The 22,343-nt window shown below is 36.5% G+C and overlaps 1 protein-coding gene across 3 annotated transcripts in view; it reads left to right on the top strand.

Moving 5' to 3' along the window:
• HACE1 (HECT domain and ankyrin repeat containing E3 ubiquitin protein ligase 1) overlaps positions 1 to 22,343 on the top strand; it is a 48,675-nt gene that overhangs the window by 23,291 nt on the left and 3,041 nt on the right. For all 3 annotated transcript variants that reach the window (XM_066545929.1, XM_066545930.1, XM_066545931.1), the window contains 11 exons: positions 3,271 to 3,608; positions 4,715 to 4,783; positions 5,433 to 5,520; positions 6,749 to 6,860; positions 6,943 to 7,040; positions 7,228 to 7,315; positions 7,916 to 8,065; positions 13,001 to 13,197; positions 17,860 to 17,991; positions 18,690 to 18,788; positions 19,116 to 19,186. In XM_066545929.1, the coding sequence (XP_066402026.1) occupies positions 3,271 to 3,608; positions 4,715 to 4,783; positions 5,433 to 5,520; positions 6,749 to 6,860; positions 6,943 to 7,040; positions 7,228 to 7,315; positions 7,916 to 8,065; positions 13,001 to 13,197; positions 17,860 to 17,991; positions 18,690 to 18,788; positions 19,116 to 19,186 (1,442 nt within the window). The remainder of the gene's footprint in view (positions 1 to 3,270; positions 3,609 to 4,714; positions 4,784 to 5,432; positions 5,521 to 6,748; positions 6,861 to 6,942; positions 7,041 to 7,227; positions 7,316 to 7,915; positions 8,066 to 13,000; positions 13,198 to 17,859; positions 17,992 to 18,689; positions 18,789 to 19,115; positions 19,187 to 22,343) is intronic.

Below are 22,343 nucleotides of genomic sequence, written 5' to 3'. Positions count from 1 at the left end.
AAGCAAAATGTATACTACTGTTCCATTACCTAACAAAACAAAAATTTCAGGATGTTTTAAAAATTATTATTGCAATTATTGTAATTTATTTAGGAGTCTTATGAGTGAGGCAACCCTGCAATAGGGTCACTGTTGTGTCCATGGTATTTTAAAGGTTGATTTAAATTTCAAACTCAGGAATATAAAAGTGCTGATGAGAACTTAATTTTGTTTGGGAATGGGCACACAAGTCTGGCATTGCTAAGTTTATCTACAGTTGTGGTTGGTTTAGTCTGTTCTTCCCTGAATTTAGAGTAGACTGGATAGTAGGAGATTAGATATCGTGCTGAGTGAATTGGATGACTTCCAGCTTTCTCTTAGTGCTACCTTTCCTTCTACTTTTTTGGCCTTTCTTTGAAAATGTGCTTTTGATGGTCTTTTTCACCTTCTGGGAGGAGATAAAAAAGACCTGACGTTTTGTAATGCTTCATTAAATTTTTCTGTATCAATGTGCTGATTGAACCTATTTTGAAGAGTTGTCACTGTAATGTAGCTGGGAAGGGATTAAAAATGTGAATATTCTTGATCTGAGCCTACAGGGGAATGTTATTTCTTGATGAGGTCAAGAAAATCACAGGGCTGTCTGTGCTTTCGTGGAATTCCCTCTATGGGATTCAGCATATCCAGATGTTTTAAAGTGGAAGCACTAGCTAATGATAACACATTCTCATACTGATCCTGAAAGATACAAAAGAATCATTGAGTTTTGTCTCCCAAGCCTGAAACAAGCTGCTAACTCAAATGAGATCTTCCCAGTGAGAAACTCTGAGTAGTAATTTTTACCAGGTTTACGCTTGTTGCTTTTCCATGTATGGCTCTTCCAATTCCTGTTCAGTGTGATCGCATTAGGGAAACTTGCTGCAAAATTTCTCTGTAATTGAACAAGGTTGGGAAGTGCTTAATGTTTTTTCCTTGTTTCAGATACTGTTCTTTTCTAGAATTGAGGTAACTTCTCTGCTGTGACAAAGTCACTTCATGGATTAGTGATCTCCTGCACCCTGTGTCTTAAAAAGCTATCTGACATCTGCCAAAAGATTTTGCTTCAGTCTTGCAGTTTGAATATGGATTTGGTTACTGGTCTTGCTTTCTAGATGAGTAAAGAGGAAGGCATTGCATAGGTAAATTCTTGCATTTGGGAGGTAAGGTGTGCAGCTGTAAAAGCTTGGTACTCCATCAGACTTAGCTGTATAATTCTAGAGAAACTTTTCTGCACTGTGAAATATGACAACTGAAGTTTAAGTGGAGGTCTTTGTTTAATGTGAGGTTCATGGTAAGAATTAACTGAAGAATGCTGACTAGTAGCTTGAAAAAAACATTGCTAGTGGTTTGATTGAATATGTCCATATGCCACTTGAAAAGGTCTGGTCATGGATGACAACAGAAAACGCTGACAGTCATGGGTATAGAGGTGATGGGCAATATTTAAAGTGGTTTATATCCTGAAGTTGGACTAAAAAGAAAGAATATGAAATGTTTAAGCTGCTGTGCTTGACTAGACTTTTAAATGAGTTTATGATCAGAACCTGTGAAGAACTAGCTTTGGAAAAACAAATTGGGTGGAGAAGTTCTGAAAGGTATGCTAAATCTGTTGGAAATAAAAGATGAAACACAAGATAGTGGGGGAATATGGTGTCTGGCAAGCTAAACATTGACAAGTTTGAGGGAAAAAACTAGATTTTAGTATTCTAGTAAATAACTACCTAGTTTCTTCTGAGTTATGGGGTGAGAGTACATCTGCATTTTAATTATTCTGTGTATTCAAGTAATCCTGTTTGCCATTAGAAAGTTTCTTTATGTTATGTTTTGTGGTAAAAGTCTGGCAGATGGGTCTTGGGAGGAGGATAACTTGGTCCTTTATGGGAGACATTTATGTAGAAAATGCTACCTGTGCTGCAGGTATTCAGATCACCATCTAGAGTAATGTGTGGTCACTAGGAGCACAAGCATTAAGTGAGTCACGTACAAAGTACTCAGCAAAGCCTTCCAGTATTAGAGATCAGGCTGGCTTCCCCCCACACTTCTATTGGGAAAAAATGGAAGCATAGTGGTAAATTTTTAAATTGTAAATTTCAGCAGAACCTTTTAATACAGAGCTCTTACGAGAAGTTATTTATTGTGTATTGAGAGCATGTCAACTATGAAGTGCAACTGACAGTGCTCCAGATATGGATGCTCCAGGTACAGATGCTGTGAGCAGCTCTTTCTTTTCAAAAGCAACCTGAGAATATGAGAACATAACTCTCAGTGTTTGTGAAGTCTTTGAATGTTTTCACTGAAGAAAAACCTTGATGCAGCAGTAACATATGGAAAAAGTAATCCATGTAGAAGTTCACTCTTACTTTTGGAATGCTATGAAGTACTTGAGTCAATTACCTCGCTGTAGGATTCATATCCCTATGGTCACTACACTGTGGGCTTGTGAAACACCATTAAGGGGCCCTTGTGGATTTTATTATGCTCATGAGAAAGCAATAGGTCTTATCCCTGTTATCCCCACTTAACCTCTGTAGTAGGCCTGCAACTCAGAGTAAATGTGTAATGGGCAAATTGTACTGGATTTCAATTATATTGGGTTTTAGCAGGTGGTAGTAAAAAAAGCATGTCTTTGTTAAATAAAATGTATAGCCTTATAATTTAATATGGAATTCTGCCAATATTGTTTCTATTTAGTAAAGCTAGATGTTAGTGACCCTTACTCTGAATCATCTGAGGTACTATCAAAATGAGCTGTATGAGCTCACATTGTGCATAAAGCACATTCTTAGTAGACATGAACCTGAATCTGTGTGGTGTTGTCCATGGATTTCCTCTATCTTCTTGGTAGAGGAAGCTCCTTTGACCAGGTTCTTCCTAAAGAACTGACACTCTCTTACTCTAGAAACTGTGTGTTCCTGTTTCCCTGCTTGGCTGCAGTGGTTAGGCAGTAGTGTGCTGTGTGAAGCCAAACTTTGTTATATAGTTCTTCTGTAGTTCTTTGTAAATGAGTTTTTCTTTCTTCTATCTTTTGCTTGATTTTTCTTCTATATGGAATTTTCTCTTTGTGCTGTTTGGCTACAAGTGCAGAACTTTTTATGAATATTTGCCTCTTATCTCTAACATGACCTCTAAAGGATCATTTAAAGCTTTAAAATGTGCATGATATTTATTTTCCTTAAGAGGATTATCACAATATTAATATTATCTGATGTCAGCATGTTTCTTTTTGTCTGTTTTTTCATGTGTTTATTGCAGCCGCTGGAACTGCTCTGGCATTCTCTGGATGAATGGCTTGTTCTGATAGCCACAGAGCTGATGAAAAACAAAAGGGACTCTGCCAACATTACTTCTATTTTATTGAAGCAAAAAGGACCAGATCACCAAGATGCTACTTCTGCGCCTTCTTTTGCCACTGCAGGAGCTGAGGGAAGGAAAGAGCTGTCCACTGATGCTGTTGAGTTAAAAACATATGATGTTGCTGGGAAGCAGGAAGCTTGTGCTGATTGTCAGGATGTTATCTCCATGACAGCAAACAGGCTAAGTGCTGTCATTCAGGCCTTCTATATGTGCTGCTCCTGTCAGATGCCTCAGGGGTAAGGAGACAATTCATTTTTCTTACCCAAACTATTACCATTTTAAAATCATACATACATTCTTGGAAAAATGTTGATACTGACCACATTGTATTAGTGACAGTCAAGGCTTTGCTGTTTAGGGCTTTCACTAGTTCAGTTATTTGAATGCTTTTCTTTTTTTTTTTTAATGGTTCTAAAGGCACTGCAAGTTTTTTGTAGTGCTGCTGCCTATGAATGTAGCTGCACTGGGGCACATTTTGTTTTGAATGTCTAATGGCTCTTGGTAATCATGTAGTATACTTGTAGATAGTAGGATTTTGATATTTTGAAGCTTAGCTGTATTTGCTGAATATTTGCTGAATTAACCCTGAATTTAATGTGATTATCCAACAAGAAGAGCTATAAGCTCAGAAAAAAAAAAAAGTGAGTTATCTTTGTGGATGAAAATGATGGCTGGGGCAAAACTTACTTGCCTATATGATATATAACAAGGAGAGTTCAGTCTCAAAGTAATGCTCACTTGGAATCCTGCCCCAGGTTGACAAACATGTAGTTTTGTGTGGAGCATGCAGTTCAGCTTAGGTAAGCCTAACATCATTGAGGTCTGGTTTAAAAAGGAAACAAGTGTGACCATTTGTAACTGAGGTCCTTGTCTGTCCAAGATTGTTATGGATTATATTTATGACTTTTATGGATTATATTTATGACTAGAAGATTAGGCAAGTATGATGGTATTACAAGCTCCCTGAGGAATCTGGAAGCAAGGGTCCTACTACATGTCAACTCTTGATTATTCCTAATCACAATAAGGGTTTTTCTTTCTCTGCCAAACTGAGTTGAATAAAAACTTTCAAATTGGCCAGTAATATTTGTTTATTTATTTATTATTGGGGCATAGTTCTCTGTGGATGTTCTGGAAGATGATTGGTTATTGACATTTTTGCCTTTTCTATTAGTTCGTTATGAGATCTTAATGCTGTTGAATATTTAGTTTCATGATGACTAATTAAACAGCATCAGTTTCTATTTGTGTAGTATTTATTTAAAAAAAAAAAACAACAATTTATGTAATTCAAATTAGTTTCGATTGCACTAACCAAAAACATCTTATGATTTTTGAACAGGATGACATCACCTCGTTTTATAGAATTTGTTTGTAAACACGATGATGTCCTCAAGTGTTTTGTTAACCGGTAAGCTTCAACAAATATGGACCTTGTAATCCACCCCTCTGTTCCTCCCCAGCAATAATTCATTTTTTTCTTCTTGCTGAGATGTATTTTTAGATTGTTGCTGTGATATATGAACAATATGCAGTTTAATGGTCTTGCTGAACTCAACAGTGTAGATTAATGATTCAGAGCTCAGACATAAATGAACTCTTCTGCATATTTAAGTGATCTATTTGTAAAATTTGTGAACGAACTCTATTTCACAGAGCAAGCAACAGAATAATTTGATGAATGGATTCTTTCCTTATATTTGTTCCAAATAAGGCCTTCCCGTTTAAGGTCAATGAAAACTTTGATTCTTCCTCAAATGTGTGATGACTTAAGGGAGTCTAAACCCTCTTTGTACTGTTGGCTGTTTCCAGAGTTTCTCTGGGACTGACAGGTTTATAACCTTCCTTCTGTGTGGGGAGCTGCTTCTAATCCTCCCATGTTTAAGAGATGAAGTAGTATAAGTTGTTTGGGAGCAAGACTTAGGAAAAAGTGATAAAATAGAAGAATCTTGTTAAACTTGTCTATATGGTTAATTGCTTTGTTTCTTTATGTAGGCTTTTTGCATGGTGAAGCATTATTATTAAATCTCTAACAGGCTTCTAACCTATTTTTCTTTCAGAAATCCCAAAATAATTTTTGATCACTTTCATTTTCTTCTGGAGTGTCCTGAACTAATGTCCAGATTTATGCACATCATAAAAGCTCAGGTAAATGTCAGGAGGTGCTTAGTTACAACTTCTGTGAATATACAAAGCATTTTTAAAAAAAAATAATATTTAAAGAATTTCCATTTGGGAAGGATGAAAGAACTAAACATGGCCTCTAGTGCTTCTGAATCTGTAATGTGGAAAGATCATATTAAACAGGCATGGCAGCCAGATTTCTGTATTCATAATTCTCTAAAATACATGGGTGAGTCCATTTGAGATAACCAATGCTGGATGTGTCTTACAAGTCCAACTTTCAGTTCAAGAGTGAAATTTCTCTTTGTAAATCTACTTGTGCACAACTAATAGATTGAACTTTAAAATGCTTTACTTTCCCCTAAATGACTTATATTTTGAGACAAACCAGAGGATAAATACATCACTATTACTTGATTTGGTTGTAGTTAGTGGTAGCTCCTTTAATGAAACACCATGTTGTCTTGTTGTCTGTTCCAAGAGCTTTATTTCCTAAGATGTGAACCATACTGTGCTTTTATTTTTAAAGATAAATTGCTTTTATTAATGCAGTTTCATTTTTGGGACATGGTGTAGGCGTATTGTTTATTCAATCTTTCATTGAAATGTGTGTTTGTGAAACTCACTACCTATGAGTAATGCGGAGACCCCGAGAACTGATATCCTGTTTGTTAGATCAACTCATGTACCTGCTGTGAATTGCAGGGGATGAGAGGGATGAGAAAGGCCATACTTGTGTCATATCTGTCTCAAAAGAGTTGCAAAATGTCAATATAAACACTGAGTCAAACAACTTAGAAACTTCTCACCTAGGAATTGCTTTGTAAGGTTTCTGGTTCCTCTGGGCTGTTTTATATTGCCAGTGAACCTTACTGCAAATAGGGCTGGTTCATATCACTTGTGCTTTTGTGCTCAGCTGTGGTTGATTATCAGTAGTTTTACAGAAGCCAGTGACTTATTTCTTATCTAAGTTCCTTCATGCTCTCCCCTAACCTGTAAGGAGTTTTGTGCTGTTTTTCTCTTCTGTGGAAAACTTAAATAGCTATTTCTGGATAGCTGGTGGTCCAGTCTTTCTGCAAGCACTCAAGTGCACATCTAGTCCTTTCTTCTTCCCAAAATACTGAATAGCATGCTGGGGTGACTCTGTACATCTCAAAAATCAGTTGAGAACTATGCATAACCATTTGCTTAGGGGAGAGGAATTGTTCAGGGGAATGCATGTGTGTAATATGGTTTGCACCTTGCTTTGTAGCCATTTAAAGATCGCTGTGAATGGTTCTATGAACATCTGCACGCCGGGCAGCCGGATTCAGACATGGTGCACAGGCCTGTCAATGAAAATGACATACTTCTGGTTCACAGAGGTATTGTGTTCTAGATGGAATTAGTGTGTCTTTGAAAGATGATGAATGAAAATGAAAAAATTAATTGGTATTTTGTATTTAGATTCTATTTTTAGGAGTAGCTGTGAAGTTGTGTCTAAAGCAAACTGTGCAAAATTAAAGCAGGGGATTGCTGTGAGATTTCATGGAGAAGAAGGAATGGTGGGTAAAAGTGCATGGAACTTTTATGTTTTTATGGCATTTTCATATGGAAATATTAATTCTCATTCACAAGTGTGGTTTTGAGCTAAAGCCTACATTAAAATTACTTAAAAAGAAATGTGTTACTCAGCATAACTATTGAGTGAAAGTTTTGTGTACTAATATGCTTTATTCTCTTGACATGCAGGGACAGGGTGTGGTGCGTGAATGGTTTGATATCTTATCCAGTGAAATAGTTAACCCAGATTATGCCTTATTTACCCAGTCAGCTGATGGTATGTCTCTGCCCTTTTTTTTTCCTTTTCTTTCGTAAGTTTAGGGTGTCATTTTTTATAAAAGCATTTCTATAATCCAAAAAGTCTGTGTAGAGGCACAGATTATTTCATGAAACCTAAAAGGAGAGGTTCAGGTCTGCCTGTTTTGAAGTAGTCTTCTCCAAGGAGGCTAGGACTGAACTGTCTCCTGCCTGCATCTGGCTGGAGACATATGAGAGGAAGTAGATATATTCTCATCCTTCCTTGGAGCATGTTCACAAGCTGACAGAAGCCAAGCCCATTAGAGTGAGTAAAACATGTGTATAGCAATACAGTAAGATGGAGGACCAAATTTAGCAGTTGGTAATTACCTTTTTGTTGATGATAATTATTTTAGAGCAGTGCTTTGGAGAATGGCTAAGCAGTATCAGTGTAATAAGATGTTACATTCTAAGACATTTCTTTCTGACATCTTTTTTGAGTAAGTGAAAAACCCCAAACAGACTTTCAAAACTCCAAGAAAGAACTCTCGCAGTGTTTTCAGATGCTTAGAGTATTTGATAAATAAAAGCTTAATTAAAAAAAAAAGTAATGGAACATGATAATATTTTTGTTTTGTAGGAACAACATTCCAGCCAAACAGCAACTCTTCTGTAAATCCAGATCATTTGAACTACTTCCGTTTTGCAGGCCAGATCCTGGGGCTGGCACTGAATCACAGGCAGCTGGTGAACATCTACTTCACAAGGTCATTCTACAAACATATTCTTGGTATGGTTTTATTAAAATCCTGCTTATTAGTCATAACAGTTGGCTGAGTAGTACACTTTTTCCTTTTTTATTTTTTTGTGTGTTAAAAATGAAAAAGTCTTAGAAATTAGGTAGTCTTTTATGTACATCAGAGTCACAGCAATTCTTTGCATCACAATTGTGAAATTGATTTTCTCTTCTGCATAGTGCCATTCTGGAGAAATAAAAATAATTGTTCCCTAGTTAACTTCAGATAGACAAAGTTGAGAATGTTTGTGAACTGTGGCAAAAAGCCATTGGGCATTATTGATCATGCAATGGTTTTTAAAAAGGTGAAGCCCTGCTGTTGAAAACCTCTCTGTCTACCTATTCCAACAAATACTACTTATTTCCCAAAACAGGGTGTCAGAACTAATGCAGGTTCATCCTGCCTCCTTAATGAGAGAAGTTAATTGATACGCTTTTACTGTAGCATTCAAGAGGATTGGACAGACGTTTTTATAGAAATATAACTTTTCTAGTAGGATAACCTCTGTTAGCTGGTGGTATCTGTGGTCTAGGGCTTTTCTGTGCTCTTCTTTAAGAACCTTTGTGCCTCTTGATTGCTGAACAAGATGCCCCTCTTCTGCATTGTCATGAAAAAACTTCTCTTGAAAGAAGATGTGATTCCCTGTGCATTCTTGTAACTCCTCCAAGTACATAAATTTATTTGCTATTGCATGCAGAATTTCCTTGGTGTTTAATCACTAATATTTGGAAGTATAAGATAGCTTGATGGTTTTTGTCATCATGTTGTCATCGTGTTGTCTACCTGCAGTCTTCCTGTGATCTATCCTGAGTCCTGGACAGATTAACTCTTAACCTCAGGTTTGCTGTTTATCTTCCCTGGAAGTGTTCAGAGAACACTTGCAGTTCATTGAAGGTGCAGGCTCAGTCATCTTCACAGGGGAGCATATTTTACTCTTCTCCCTCAGTGTTGCTTTCTGTGAGAGTGACTATGCTGGGCAAGAGCCAGTGGAGCACAGCCAGTCTGCAGCACCATGCTGGCAATGCTTCCTCAGGCTCCCCTAGTCACTGATCTGCCCACAGGAAAGTGGTTCTAAAGTAGAGGTATCATTGCACAGTTTGGTGCTGATTTAAACCTTGGCCTCTGACATCAAGAGTGAGTAGAAAAATCATGAATGATTTGGGTTTGAAGGGATCTTAGATACCTTGGGCAGGGACACCTTCCTCTAGACCAGGTTGCTCAAACCCCTGTGTAGCTTGGTCTTGGAACACTTCCAGGAATGGGGCATCCATAGTTTCTCTGGGCAACCTGTTCCAGTGCTTCATCACCCTCACAGTAAAGAAATTCTTCCTAATATCTAATTTAAACTTACTGTCTTTCAGATTTAAACCTTTGCCCCATGTCCTGTCACTGCTTGCCTGTAAAAAGTCCCTCTCCAGCTCTTTTGTAGGTTGCCTTCTGGTACTGGAAGACTGCTTGAAGGTCTCCCTGGAGCTTTCTCTTCTCCAGGCTGAAAAAACTCCAACTGTCTCAGGCTTCAGTCTTCATAGGAGAGGTGCTCTGGCCATCTGATCATCATTGTAGCCTCATCTGGAATTGCTCTGACAGGTCTATGTCCTTATGCTGGGGCTCCAGAGCTGGCTGCAGTACTCCAGATGGGGTCTCATGAGTGTGAGGTAGAGGGGCAGAATCATTGCCTTTGACCTGCTGGCCATGCTGCTTTCATTGCTATGAATAACACTCACAGGCTAATTTCCTTGTGAGATATTCACAAAAAAGAAAATCTTACTTTTCTGTTGTTCAGTGTTACCTAGAGAATAGTGAAGTGTTGTTCTTGTCACCTCTTTTGGAAATGGCTGCTCGTGATTTTGGGTTCCTTACTGGTTTTGGCTTGTGATGATATGCTTGATTGCTGATTTCTGAATTGACAAGATGGCCTATTACTTACTTCTTTCTTTTTTTTTTTCACTTTGCTAAAATAAGTACTGCAAACCCAGCAGCAGTCATTAGTCTCTGTTAATAAGGTCTAACTGGTCTTAGTAAGGTCTTGTCATTCCAACATTCTGTTTTACAGGCATCCTGGAACTTTCTAGAGGTTTATACACATTAAACTTGTTAAAGGTCAAAATGCTCACAATTCTTTATCACTTCTTATTACTTATTAGAGACAAAGAACTGGAAAAATTATGCCTCCACTTCTCAAAGTAGTTGCTTTTTCTGCCTCAATCACTGTGATTTATTTAAACCTTTCCAAGGCCTTTTCCATGAACTTTGCAAATCTCCTATCTTCTTGTTTAAGGAATCAGAGTTGCTCAGCAGTGAGTGCTCCTGAGAATATTTGTTTTATTTTTGCTAGCTCTTGTTCATGTCAAATACAAGTTATCTGGTTATAGACATAGAAATTCCCTTTAGCTTCTTGTCAGGCCTTAAATAAAGGAGTATAAATTCTCTTGCAGTCTAAGACTATTTTCATTCCTTTGGTTTTTCACCTTGCACTGAGATCCTTATTTTCTGTAGTGAAAGTATATCCATCTGCTGATGGCACTGAAACCACCAGTTGTGTGCTAAGCCCTTCTGTGTCTGAGGAACACTGTGAATCTCTTTCAGAGAGGAGCTCCTCTTTTTAGCCAATAGACATGATGTGGAAGTGACTTAATTAGAAGCTGAAACCCGTATGAACAAATGTTCATACATTTCTTTGAGACTCAGGTGGGTGCATTACCTTTTTCCACTGTGGTGAGTTGGGATCTTCCTGCAACAACATTTGGTAGGTGAGGAAAGATCATTAACATATAGCTGATGACTCAGCTAACACACAACAAATGTGCTTTATAAGGTATTAGGTATGTAGTGTGCATGATTGTTTTTGTGTGTGTGCTGTGAAACCAAACAGTGTTCCATAGGTCTGCATGTTTATTAAGGCTGCACTCTATTCCAGATGTAGCACAGGGAGAAATAGTCAGAAATTAGTAAGACCTCTTAGGTTTACTTTTCTCACACTTCTTATCTATCAGCCTTCTGCTTAAACTGGGGAGGAGCAGATGGTTTCTCTAGTGCTGTTTTCCAGTTATTTTGTATTTCTTTACAGATATGGTTAATTTCCTGTTAACCTCTACCTTCAGCTTACAAAGACAGCATATAGATTCTTAACTGTCCTCTCTACTCTTACATTCTAGTCTATAATAGAAAGTAGTCCTTGAAATGGCATAAACAAAAGTGAAAATTCATTTCTGGCTCAGTGTATTTTGAACTGGAGGCTTTAAATCTTGAATCATTAATAATTTTGTCTCAGAACTTACCTGTATCTCTTGGAAGTTCTGTGTTGCACAGAACATACCTGCTTCTCACAATTATACTAAGATAGACTTCTCTTCAAAGGGGCAGGGGCCTCAAGGGTATACAAGAGAAAGATACATACATAGTATTTTGTGGGAGTCAAATTTTTCATGATAAATCTGGTGGAATTTTTTTATAACTGCCTGCTTGAGTCTATTCATTGGTAAAATATCTGCCAACCAAATGACTGAGCTTAGTGCTTTGGTCTCACAACATGCTGACTATGAGTGTACTCTCATCATAACACGTGTTGAGTTTCTTCTCTAAAGGAGCCTCCGATTCCTACTTTCAGTCTTCTTTTCCCACATTTTGCACATATCCCTCAGAGACATCATTATTTCTACATTACATGTATCAAATGTACATATGCTTGCTAGTTAGCAAAAGTGAAAGTCCTCTGGAAACTACTAGACAGCTGTTAGTTTTTTTATTTTGAGAGAGGTGGCAGTGATATTTAATAGTAAGTTATCCTTCTCTTTAACTGGCATGTTGCTTGATTTTATTTGAAAAACAAGCCTTACATCTGTGTGCACACCATTGCACTGCTTGTCAGCTCTTCCAGGGAAATACTGTAACATTTTTTACACTTGGATGTTTTGCAGTGGCTGCTAACCTTTGAATTTTGTGTTTCTCTGGGGTACTGCATCCACAATCCATAGTGTGCTAAGGCTTCTCCTAATGGGCACCCTTATGACACTGCACAGTGCATGGAAGATGGTGAAGCAAGGACAGTACTTCCCAATAACTTGCTGTTCCCTAAACCTACTGCTACCCTCACCCCCTGTCCCTTTTCACAGATATTGTATCTGTCTTGGTAGCACTGAAGTATCTATCATGCCAGAGTTAAAATAATCGAGGTCTGCTTTCTTGTGAAGAGGGTTGCTCTCTTGCATATACTAGGGTCACTTTTTTCTGGGCTCATTTTCTCAAATGTGCTTGAGTGCCATGCCTGTGGAGGGGTTTGTAAATAGGCACTTTCTGTTCCTGGTAAAAGTCAGACTTCTGGCAACTCTCCTTTTAATGCTTCTAAATTACTTGTAAATTCAGTTTGAAATGTAAAATTCCTAAAATAATAATTTTAAACTGTATCATAGATGTCATTTCAAATACGATTATAGAGAAGAACACTGAAGAGTAATAGTTTTCTGGGTACAGGAAGGTTGTCTCCCCCTCACCCCCTAAATAGTGCTCTGAGGGAAAAGATAATATTACAGAGAAATATGGTATTTGCATTGCTAAAATTTAGGTAGAAAACTTTAAGACTTTGTAGGAAACATTTATCGTTTTGTGTTCAGAATGAGTAGATGCTTTTACTGAAATCCATTAGTGAGCTAAAATGGTGCAAATTGGTTTTTCCAGAGTGGTATGTCATTTGCTTCACTAGGAGGAAAAACATACAGAGGAGACTTGATTCTGTAGTATTTTAAAAATACAGTGTGCACAGTTCTGCTGTAGATAGCAACAGTGCATCCCTTTTTCTCTTTTGCTATTACTGCATTATTCTGGTTCCTCTCTAGAGGGCAATCTTCTACCATGTATTAAGTTAGAATCCTTTTTGCTTTTCCTATTTATTTGAGCAGTTTTGTCTTTGTTTGTTTTTTTTTTTTTCCTAGGCATACCTGTAAATTATCAGGATGTAGCATCTATTGATCCAGAGTATGCAAAGAACTTGCAGTGGATTTTAGATAATGATATCAGTGATCTGGGTTTAGAGCTGACATTCTCTGTTGAGACTGATGTGTTTGGAGCAATGGAAGAAGTGCCATTGAAGCCAGGGGGTGCAAGTATACTTGTTACACAGGAAAACAAGGTGAGTATACAGATTTATTCAGAAGATGGTAATATAGTACAAGCCATTGGACTGACTTTCTCAATAAATGGAAGCACAAATGGTATACCTGTTTTGGAGAAAATACAAAAAGATTGCAGTTGCCAACACTCTTTCCTCTTTTTCTAAGTTAGCATGTTACAGAAATAGTACTAAAATTTTTTAAAATAGTTCAGATTAGAGGTTGTTCTTTCTGACAGAACTGTGGAAGGAAAATAGGATCAATTTAAATGAAGGATTTATTTTGAAAGTTACAAATATTCCTAAATTTAAGTCTTGGGTATATATACCAAGGAAGTAGAACAGTAGCAATTTCTAAACATAAAATTATAGGTAATGTTGCAAAGTGTGCTGCCTGCTAGGCTGGTCTGTAGCACTGTATTGCTCTAATTAAAATGCAGATAATGGACAGAGTAAAAGTCTACAGGAAGATTCTTCAGCCATTTATGAGTCACTTGATGTGTATGGAAATAACCTACTTTAAAATTTTACTTTAATAGTAGCAGGTTGAAAAGCCCCTGATTCCTCTGCAGCGTTAATCCAAAAAAAGAAATACAGGAAAACACAGCTAGATTTTGAAGATTGTCTAGAAATTATGATAAACACAAGTCTAATTGAATCCTGCAGTTCCTGACTAAACACTTCTGAGTAACATCAGGAGTGTCATGGGGTAGACCTGTAGTTTTTTTATAACATTGGCTCTTGGTCCTGATGTCTGCTTTGTGTTTTGATTTTTATTTGTGTTGGGCTGGCTAAGCCTGTTCTCTGTGCTCAGTACGCATCTGGCTTCAGGAGTGGTGCAGCAGCTGCTGCCCTGGGGAGCAGCCACTTGGTGTCAGCCTTTGTTGCAAGGACATTGCAGTTTGTGTTGGAGCAACTGGCACTGGATTCTTGGAGCCTTAATCCTCATTTTCATGAAGGCAGAGTGTCATTCCAATAGCAGGAATACATCTTATTAGCCTGGTTCTGCACTGATTCCTGCAATACAGTCATTTGTGAAAGAATACAGATGGTAAAAGAAGTCTAATTGTGAAGGTAGTGGATGCTTAATTTCTTTATTATCTGTTGGAGAAAGCAAGAATGTTGATTCTTGTGTCTGGTCAGTCTTAGCTTCTCAGTATATAAAAAAGGTGTATTTAACATAAATTGTAGTTTCATAACAACTATTTAAAACTCGTTTTCAACTAACATAAAATTAGACGTTTGCCCACATGAGGCTACTACCCGTTAGCAGCCTTATTTGCTCTCTTAATTTTAGAGCTGGGGCACAGTCTAAAAAGGGTGATTGAAAATGTGTAGAGGAGATGCTTCTCTATCTCATCAAGCCTTTGTCAGAATGGCAGGAGGGGACTAGAGTTGGTGTAGCTTTACTTTGAAAGGTGGTAAGAAAGAAGTGCTCTGGTAGTAACTTTGAAGCTATTAATATTACTGAATTTTTTGAATTTGAACTTGCAAAATGTGAAGTCAAAAACCATCTGTAAGATGTCATTGTTTTGTTCACTGACAAAGATGTTGACAATGACTGTGATGTTGAAAATCAAAGATATGTATATTAGTGATTTTGGGAATTTTTTTCCTGTTCATCTAATGTAACATAGTTTTGCAGTGTGTTTTGGCTTAGCTGTTCTATCAGTTTAAATAGGAATGTGTCTACTTTATAAACAAAACCCTCTTTTTCTCCTGCAAGTGATAGCTTGGTTTTTTTCTGCCTTTACCCAAGGAATAATAGATCACTGTTTAAAACTCATTGTATTTATTATAGCTCTGGGAGAAGAAAATTCACCTTCTAAAAGAATTTGCTGTGTATGCACACTAGCAGATTACCTGTATATGAATGAATCTTTATCTCTTAAAAAACCTAAACAACAAACACAGGCACAAAAAAATCCCCTGTGCCAAAACCAGAATAAAACACACCCTTGCCTCTCCCTGCACAAAAACCACCCAGCAGTCCCTTTCTCTCATTGAAAGCTGAAACAGAGTAAATGCATTACCAGTAAGAGCTATTTGTAAAGTGTTATTTTCTTTGAATGGGGTAATTTTCTTTTCTTATGTCAACTGTGTAATAGGTGAATGGTTGTGGGACAATTAGATGATGCAAATATTCATGTCTTGCAATTGCTGTGTCCATGTAGCCCAGCTGAAATACAGTTATAGCTTGGTTCAAATGCCTTTTGTCATGGTAATGGAGAGACTTCAAAGGGAAAAGTCAGACTTTGTCCTGAATTTATCTTTGCTCTTTGCTGTGTATCGTTTTGCAGCTTTCTACTATTTAGGAAAAAAAATAAAATCAGGTGTAGTCAAGATTTAACTTTATGTTATATTAGAGAATGGTGCAGATGTCCACAATCCTGTGGCTTTCTCAGTCCTCTCAGAACCTGTCTGTGAGCTTGCCATTCTGTTTGTCAGTAAAATTGCAGGGTTTTTTTTTCCAGGCAGCTTTAAAATGGAGCTGCTCTCTGAATCTGAAAATCATCATAACCATTGATCCTCGTCTCACAGTATATGGGATTGTGAAATCGAGGAAGCATGATCTCTGCTTTATTTACCTCAAAATAAAATACAGAACAACCCCTCACCCAAACTAGACTTTGCCATTATATTTGTGATGCCCATCTAATGTGTGTTCAATCAAATCTCTCTTCCTTAAAGAAGCCTGGATCATAACTTTATGTACTATGTAGGAATGCATATGTAGATCTGAAATGATGTAGGTATTTCTGTTTTGTAATGTACTCCTAAGGCTTCAGAGGGGAAAAAAATGTAAATGAAGTGCACAGAAAGCAAAACAAATTGACCAGGTTGTTTACTGATATGTATTATGTAAATTCTGTGCTACAGGTCTTTCATCACATGCCAGTGCTGATAGCCAGGATGCTTGGCTGTTCCAGGCTATTTTAAACATTTCTTGTTACACCTGAACTACAGCAGCTGCTTTTTCTCATCATTAAAGTGTTCAATGTAATGTTTTTGTCAAGCATAAAATAAGTAATTTTTTAATGGATTTTTCAAAATAAGGTTGTGAATTTTTCTTTCTGCAGCCCTGTTTTTCTGGGAAGCCTAATTTACAAAAGAACAGTTTAAGAAATGTAAAACAAGCATTTCTGATCATTGAAAACAACCAGTGTTAATATTGTTTTGAATCCTGGTATTCCAAAAATTTCTGATTTCTTCTGTATTCACAGAATGATAATTTTGTCTAGTGCACTTAATTTCCTTTGGCTGTCTCTCAGTCCTCAGAGAAGGGAGCTATCTTCAGCTCCACTGATAGTAGGAGCAACCTGGGGAGATTACTAGACTGAAACTAGATTTTTGGGACCAGTTCTGCAGTTGAAGATATTCTTAGGTCATGTTCTTCTTCAGAGCATTTCACAAATTAATTGTTCTCTCAATCTAATAAAATGGTGATAATTCATTTGAAAGTATCTTTCAACTGCAAACAACCCCTCTGTACATCTGTGAATGTAAGGAGCTGGGTTCAACAAGTATCCTTCTGTTTTGAAATGTTGCATAGTTTATTCTCTTTCTCAGAAAGGGAGGAAAGAAAAAATGCTTGGTTGCTTTTGTGCAGGTTCAGAACATATAAGTTTAAGTTGAAATATTTTAAAATTAAAAATCAAAGTAGTATTTTTGTAAGATTGGTCTCTTGAAGAAAGCTGATAGTTGAGATGGTTTAATTGGGAGATACATTTCATGATTTTCTTATTAAGAGTCATGATTACAAAGTCAAAACATTTCTTTGAACAGAGTACCTAAATAATCTAGGAATAAATTTTGTTTTCAAGTAGAAAACTATTTTCTTGAGTAAAGAAACTTTATTAAACTTGTGTAATTTGGTCAGGGTAGATAAGACATTTTTATAGAATTTTAATGTAGGCACTTTTCCCTTCAAAAAGTTACTTGTCTCCTTCTAAAAGCCTTCTTCCATTAACGCCACCTAGGCTTTTGTGTTCTTAACAAAAGCAAAGTTCTGGTGGATTCCTTTTCTGGCTGGCATCTTTTAAAGGGAAAGGAGCCCCCAGATCTCTAAAACATGTTATAATCTATTCCCTGGCTATGATGGAAGTTGTTTTCTGGTGGTTTTCTTTTTTTAAAAACCAAGGAGATTTTTCAAGACTTTCTTTAAAAAAATGTAATTCTTAATAAGACTAGTAAACTCTGCAGGCTTTATTATGTATTATTTTAGGCTTCAAGAGACAGGGAGGGGAAAGCAAGGAAGCTTTTTTGTTTCACAAGCATTCCTTCTGAAGTTAGCCCTTTTTCCTAGGTAAAGTCAGTTTGCTTAAATAGAATATTTTTGCTTACAAACATTGGTGCTTATGCCCTTAATTGAGCTGAACGGAATGTGGGCATGACAAATTAAGTTTTGTTTGCTTCCTTTATCCTAGACTGAGTCCCCATTTTTGGACTGGTTTTTGTAACAATTCAAACACTTCTGTTTTGTAAATGTCTTAGGAAGGAAGGCAGAAGAGCAGAAGGGGCTTATTTTGGGTTGCTTCCACGTGAAAAACGCAAAGGGACTCTTACTATGTTCCAGTGGAAGAGATTTGTGATGCTTTGAGGACTGCATTTGTGTGTGTGAGTTTGTTTGAGCACTGTGTGGTTTTGCTGGGGTCTATCTTAATGTTGTTTTCTATGTTGCAGGCTGAGTATGTCCAGCTTGTGACAGAGCTCAGAATGACAAGAGCCATTCAGCCTCAGATAAATGCCTTTCTACAAGGCTTCCATATGTTCATTCCACCATCTTTGATCCAACTTTTTGATGAATATGAACTGGTAAGATGAAATGCCTACATGTTTTTAAATGCTTTGTTCAGCATATTTCATCAGCAGTGTAAATGATATAGAGGTAAAGCTCAGTAACCACAAAATAAAGATTTTGTAGATTTCACATTGGCTTTGCTTCCTGGGCATCTATCAGTGAGGATCTCAGTATTTGTATTCCTGCTTTTTCAAATTGCTCAGGATTACCATCTTCCTGAAACTTCACATGGCAGTTAGAAATGCCCTAAATTATAATTTCAGTATGGAATCAGTATGTTGTGGCCTTTAAGTCTTTGAATATTTTCCTTGAGGAGGACAGAAATCCTATAAGAGTAAGGAGATGCTGTCTGTTGTCTTTACATTTTCTGAGTCGCAGTGTCAAATTCCAGTAAATACTTGTTGGTGGTTTGATCTTCTGTAACCAACACATCTCAAATTTTCTCTGAAGCCATGGCAAGACTCGGAGGTTTTTTCTTGTAGGTTCTTAGGCAATAATTTTTCTCTCTTGCTAGTGCATACTTAAATTAAAGAGATCATGTGAAGTTTTCTGAATTCAAGAATCTTCATGTATTAAAATGTAGTTGTGGGTTCCATAAGGTTGCAATAAACTAAAAAAGCACTGCAAGCTTTCTACTTCTCAAAGTAGCATTAACTCTTGAAATAGGTGGTTAGTCAGGAGGATTAATGACAATCTATGTGTTCTCCTGAAGGAGCTCTTGTTGTCTGGTATGCCAGAAATTGATGTGAGTGACTGGTTAAAAAATACTGAATACACCAGTGGCTATGAGAGAGGAGACCAAGTTATTCAGGTAAAATTCTTTATTTGTTTGTTTTCTTTTTTTTTAACAATGTAGACTATTTAATTAAAAAATTTTGAAATTTGGTTTTGTTGTTGTCATTATGTGTGTGTGTTTGTGGAAGCTTATTTTGGCTGAAATTTGTGGAGGGTTTTTTATATTGTATTTCTACATTAATTAACTTTGTTTATTTATTTATTTATTTATGAATTTGGTCCAAAAAAATCCATAATTTAAGTAGAAAACTTACATATATTCCATTTATTGTTTTTTTTCAGTATATTTTCAAGTACTACAAGTATTTAATGGAAAATACAAACTAATTGTTTTGTCATTTAGTGGTTCTGGGACGTGGTGGAAGAGCTAACTCAGGAAGAGAGAGTGCTGCTATTACAGTTTGTTACTGGCAGGTGAGACACTCTTCTGTAAGAACAAATACATTGTCTAGATACTCTGAAATAAGACAAGAGACTTGAGAGACCATAAAAGATCATCTAGAAACTGTTTTGCATACTGGTTGTTCTATATGTTGATGGAAGTAGACAAAGTGTGTGTTAATACTTTTGCTGTCTCTGTTGCCTGCAAAATGATTGATTACTTATTTATTATACTTGACCACTTTGCAAGAGGCCTTTGTTGCTGTCCAGGCTGTTCTTGACAAGGCTGTAGTGAATTTAAATGAGCTTTATATTCTTTTTCCTGTTGCATGTTTATGTAACTCTTGGCTTTTCCAGCAATCAGCTGAGGCTGTAATATATGAGATAAGTACATTCAGTCAATATATACAGAATATCCTTCTCCTCAAGCTGAGTTGAATTTAACTCAGTGCACTGTGTCAAGATAATTTAATTAGTGCACTGTGTCAAGATAAGTAAAGATGTAGCCTTATGGAAGACTGTCTGCTTTATAAAGGTTTTCTGTTCTAAATTCTGTTTGTTCTCTAGGGAAAGCCACTTTTATTTCCCTTACGGTTTGGGTGCAGTGAGGGAATATTTTAGCAAAAAATGCCCCTGTATGCTGGGTGAGTTGCTGAGCTTGTGGGTACAGACATTTCACAAAGTGGATCCATAGACATAAATGTGACACCTGAGTTGTGCAGTCCAGTCTTTTTCTGGGAGCAGGCAGAGATCACAGCATCTTCTTGGTTTGATGTTCCCTTAATATTCTAGGATTAGTAGAGTAGTTGACCTTTTGTGTATAAGTTTTGTGGTTAAGCAAAGATAAAATACAAATTAAGATCATCAAAACTACCTTTTATATTAAGGAATTTCACAGTCACAGATGTATCATCAAATGGTCTGGTCTCCAAATTCTGTTAGTTTCACTTGCTTTATTATGAATTTCCTTGGTTCTAGGGATCATGGATGATTTAAGAAGCTAGTTGTATGCACATTGATCTTTTTGTCCTCTGAAGAAATGATTCCTGAAGTTGTAACTGCACATGTGTGGCATGCCAACTGCTGGTCTTTCATTTTTAGTGGACCAGTCCATTTCTAAATCTAAACAGCAAATAAGGATCTTTAAAATGTAAGGTCATGTTTCAAATGCTTCTTAAAACATTCCAGATGATACTGAAGTGGCATTCAGTATTTTCATGGCATTTGGGATAATCTACTGGACTCTAAGAGGTGCTTTCTGTCAAGTAAACAGTTACACTGTCTGATTAATATGTGCGTCAGCATTATTTGTTTTGGTCACAAATCACCTACTGTCTTGTTCTTACCCATTTGCTTGCTAGTAGGAAAGAAATTTTTGGTGTGGCTTTAAGAACTCTGGTCTAGAATTTAAAAACAATCTGTTAAGGATTTTTTCCCTGTATCATCTAGGAGGAACCCTTTATTTTTTCTTCAGTGTTTGAAATGCAATAGATGTATTTTCCCATAAATATTTAACTTTTGAAAGTTACCTCTAATAGTGATATGCAGCTGGCATTTTTGCACATAAATCCCCAGACAGTCCTACTTTCTTTTAAATGGAAGATTTAGATGCTGACTTTTCTGTGAGCCTAGTACAGTAGTCAGCTGATACCTTAAGTAAAATTTTACATTAAAATTATACCTGATTTCAAACTATGATGTTTTTCTGGCCTTAGTGAAGAATTTGTTTCTATGGGTACTGCTTTGCAGGCTATATTCAAAAGTCTTTTTTTTTCCCCTCCATTTCCCTTTATTCTCTTCTGTACTTTCACTTACTTGATTTTTTTGCGCATGCGTGAAGTGAAACTGTTCTTTCTTTCCAATCAAAGACTATTAAATTAATCAAGTGAATTAAATAAAATAGATTTATGATTACATCTTCAGTGTTTCTCTGACATCTCTAAATATTTCTTAAACTTTTCCTTTTGCCTTCTTCCCCCATTTTTACATCTCTTTCTCTTTTTCTCTTATGAAGTCTTGCTTTGGTGGTTTCAGTGGAGATAACATTGCATTTGTTGTTAATACCAATTTTGAGACTCTTTTAATAGTAAAGTAATTGTCATGAGCAAAGTTTGAACATATTTGGAGGTCTTAGCATACTCAAGAAAAGCCTAATTCTTTTTGTGGCTCATGTTGGGGATCTGAAAGTTCACTTAGGATGCCATTTATTCTTTCTCATCTAACAGCTGCTTGAGATATTGCCAATACTCTACAAGCTTTTCTTATTTTTCCTCCTCTTGATCTGTTTGATATTTATAATAGTACTTGGCTAATTTATTGTTAATTTTCTACTGGCAACTTGTGATGGGGTTTTTAGTGAACAGTTGGAAGGAAGTGTTGACAGCTTGGTAGATTCTAAATGATAAATTCTACTTTATTTGAATTCTACAGCTGCAAAGATTGGATAGAACTTCTTTGGGGACTGTAGTTTTTGTGGAGCAATAAGCAATATGCTTATGCTCTTTTAAGAAAAATTCAGTATAGTTTTTAAATATGAAAGATATATGTCTACTGTCATATAAGAAAACATAAGGAAACAAGCTTAAAATCTCTTCTACAGTGTTTTCATTCCAAGCAAATTTATGCAAAACTTGTCAGTGGAAAAATAGGTAGAAAAGTCGTGATTCAGATGTAAACGTAGAAATTTCCAAAGCTGTGAAATTGTATTGTTGCTCTTGCACACAGCTATTGTGATATTTCTTGCATCTGTTTAGAAGGTTTTCTTTACTATATTGGCAGTCTTTTGCTTGGAGAGAAAACTCATTCTTGGAGGCAAAAGTTGGCAGCAATCTCTTTCTTTTAAATGTTCAAAGCCTTGCCCATGCTTTATGATTTTCACCTGTTTTATGGAAAGTATTATAAGTTACATTGAAAAAACTTTTAGATAATAGTGGACTGAAAGAAGTTTTCAGCAGTTAGGTCTCTGTTTATTGCTGATTTGAATGTGGGATGCTTATCAAAGGGGAGAAAAAAAAAACTCGTTGCAGGCAAGGCAGAACTGTGTTGGAATGTGAGCCAAAACTGTGGTATAAGAGTACTGATGTACCATCTTTACTGCTGCTCTGAATTGTTGCTGTAAGCACAATTCCATTTGTATCAGAAATTATATGCTCCAAATAATCAGCACTTCTCTCTGTAGTGGTTACTTTGT

The sequence above is a fragment of the Molothrus aeneus genome, chromosome 3 (assembly GCF_037042795.1).
Source record: "Molothrus aeneus isolate 106 chromosome 3, BPBGC_Maene_1.0, whole genome shotgun sequence".
Classification (NCBI taxonomy): Eukaryota; Metazoa; Chordata; class Aves; order Passeriformes; family Icteridae; genus Molothrus; species Molothrus aeneus.
This window is presented reverse-complemented; position numbering and strand designations above follow the sequence as displayed.